The 1,587-nt window shown below is 69.3% G+C and overlaps 1 protein-coding gene across 1 annotated transcript; it reads right to left on the reverse strand.

Annotated features, from left to right (window-relative positions):
- Positions 1–314: 314 nt before the first annotated feature.
- LOC118159568 (sodium/potassium-transporting ATPase subunit alpha-2-like) lies at positions 315–1,577 on the reverse strand (the record flags this gene model as incomplete). The annotated part of the gene is made up of 3 exons (XM_035314148.1): positions 315–501; positions 1,164–1,287; positions 1,392–1,577. Coding segments are annotated over 3 exons (497 nt in total), but the record flags the coding sequence as incomplete, so codon positions are not given.
- Between the last annotated feature and the right edge of the window lie 10 nt (positions 1,578–1,587).

Raw genomic sequence — 1,587 nt, forward strand, 5'->3', positions numbered from 1 at the left:
TGCAAGGGGAGTTGCACGCAACGAGGTGCGCACAAGGATGGCTCTGCAAGGGCACACGTGGAAACGCCCCGAGGCAAGCGTGCACAGCAGCGCTCTGCAGGCGCACAGGCGTGCAAGGCCCTTGCACAAGCGTGCCTGCTCCCGCACACGCACGGGGACACACGTGCCGCAGCAACCCGAGGAGCAGAGGCAGGGATGCAAGGGGTGGGAGCGAGCAAGGGCATGTGCAAGCGTGCCGGCAGGGGAGTGTGCACACGGGGGGGGGGGGGGTTTCCCCCCCCGGCGCGCCCCCCCCCCCCCGGGCGGGGGGGTGCCCCCGGGGGGGGGGGGGCTTTGCACAAGCGCGTGCGCTCACCCACTCCTGGCCGTAGGAGTCCTCCAGGTCGTTGGTGGAGCGGTCGTCCCAGGCCAGGCGGATGCCCACCAGGCGTGTGGGCAGGAACCCGTTCTCGGCCAGGATCACGAAGTAGGTGAAGAACCCCCCCAGCGCCTGGATCATGCCTGCGGCACCCCCGCGTCACCCCACAGCTCCGCACCCACGGGGCTCAGCACCCGTGGGCACAGCTGCAGGATGTCCCCGGGTATCCCCAGGGGGCTCCCTGCGCGACCTCGGTGGGTCCCCCAGTGGCCCCAGTATCACCAGTGGGTGCCCTGCGGTCACACGGGGCGCTGGGTGCCAGCTGGGGGGGGGTCACTGAGTGTCACCAGTGGGTTGTAGGGTGCCATGGTGAGCCCTTGGTACTTCTCGTGGGGGCCCTGTTGTCACCCAGTGCTCCTAAATGGCAGCTGGGGGGCATCACCCGTGGGTGCCGTAGGGTCACCAGTGGGTCCTGCGGTGCCACTTGGAGCCCTGGTGTCACCCAGAGCCACAGGCAGCGGGCAGGGGGATGTCCCTTGGGATCACCAGTGAATGCCCTGCTGCCACCAGTGGGGCCTGGGGTGCCACTGAAGCCCTGGTGCCAGCTGGGGGGGGACAGGACTGGTATTGGGTGCCCTGGTGCCACTCATGGGTGCCCTGGTGCCACTCGTGGGCGCTACGCAGAGTCCTGGTGCCCCACAGTGCCCCAGCTGCCAGCTGCGGGGCTGTCCCCTGGTGCCTCTAACGGTGTCACCAGCGGGTCCCGAGGTGCAGGGGTGTCACCCCCCCCCCCAGGGGCGCTCACCGATCTGCCCGTAGGCCATGCTGATGAGCCGCTCGTTCACCAGCTTGTCCGTCCGCGGGTTGCGGGGCTGCCGCTTCATGATGTCGCTCTCGGCCGCCTCGTAGGCCAGCGAGATGGCGGGGACCTGGGCGGCATCGTCACCCGTGTCACCCCCCCCCGTCACCCTCGTGTCACGCCCCGTCACCCTCTGCCACCCCCGTGCCACCCCGTGCCACCCCCCCCGCTCACCATGTCGGTGCCCAGGTCGATGCAGAGGATGGTGACGGTGCCCAGCGGCAGCGGGATGTTGGCGATGATGAAGAGGAGGAAGGGCGTGATCTCGGGGATGTTGCTGGTCAGCGTGTAGGCGATGGACTTCTTCAGGTTGTCGAAAATCAGGCGGCCTGGGGACAACGGGGTGGCAGGGTCACCACCGTGTCCCCCC

The sequence above is a fragment of the Oxyura jamaicensis genome, unplaced genomic scaffold, assembly GCF_011077185.1.
Source record: "Oxyura jamaicensis isolate SHBP4307 breed ruddy duck unplaced genomic scaffold, BPBGC_Ojam_1.0 oxyUn_random_OJ71058, whole genome shotgun sequence".
In the NCBI taxonomy this organism is placed as follows: Eukaryota; Metazoa; Chordata; class Aves; order Anseriformes; family Anatidae; genus Oxyura; species Oxyura jamaicensis.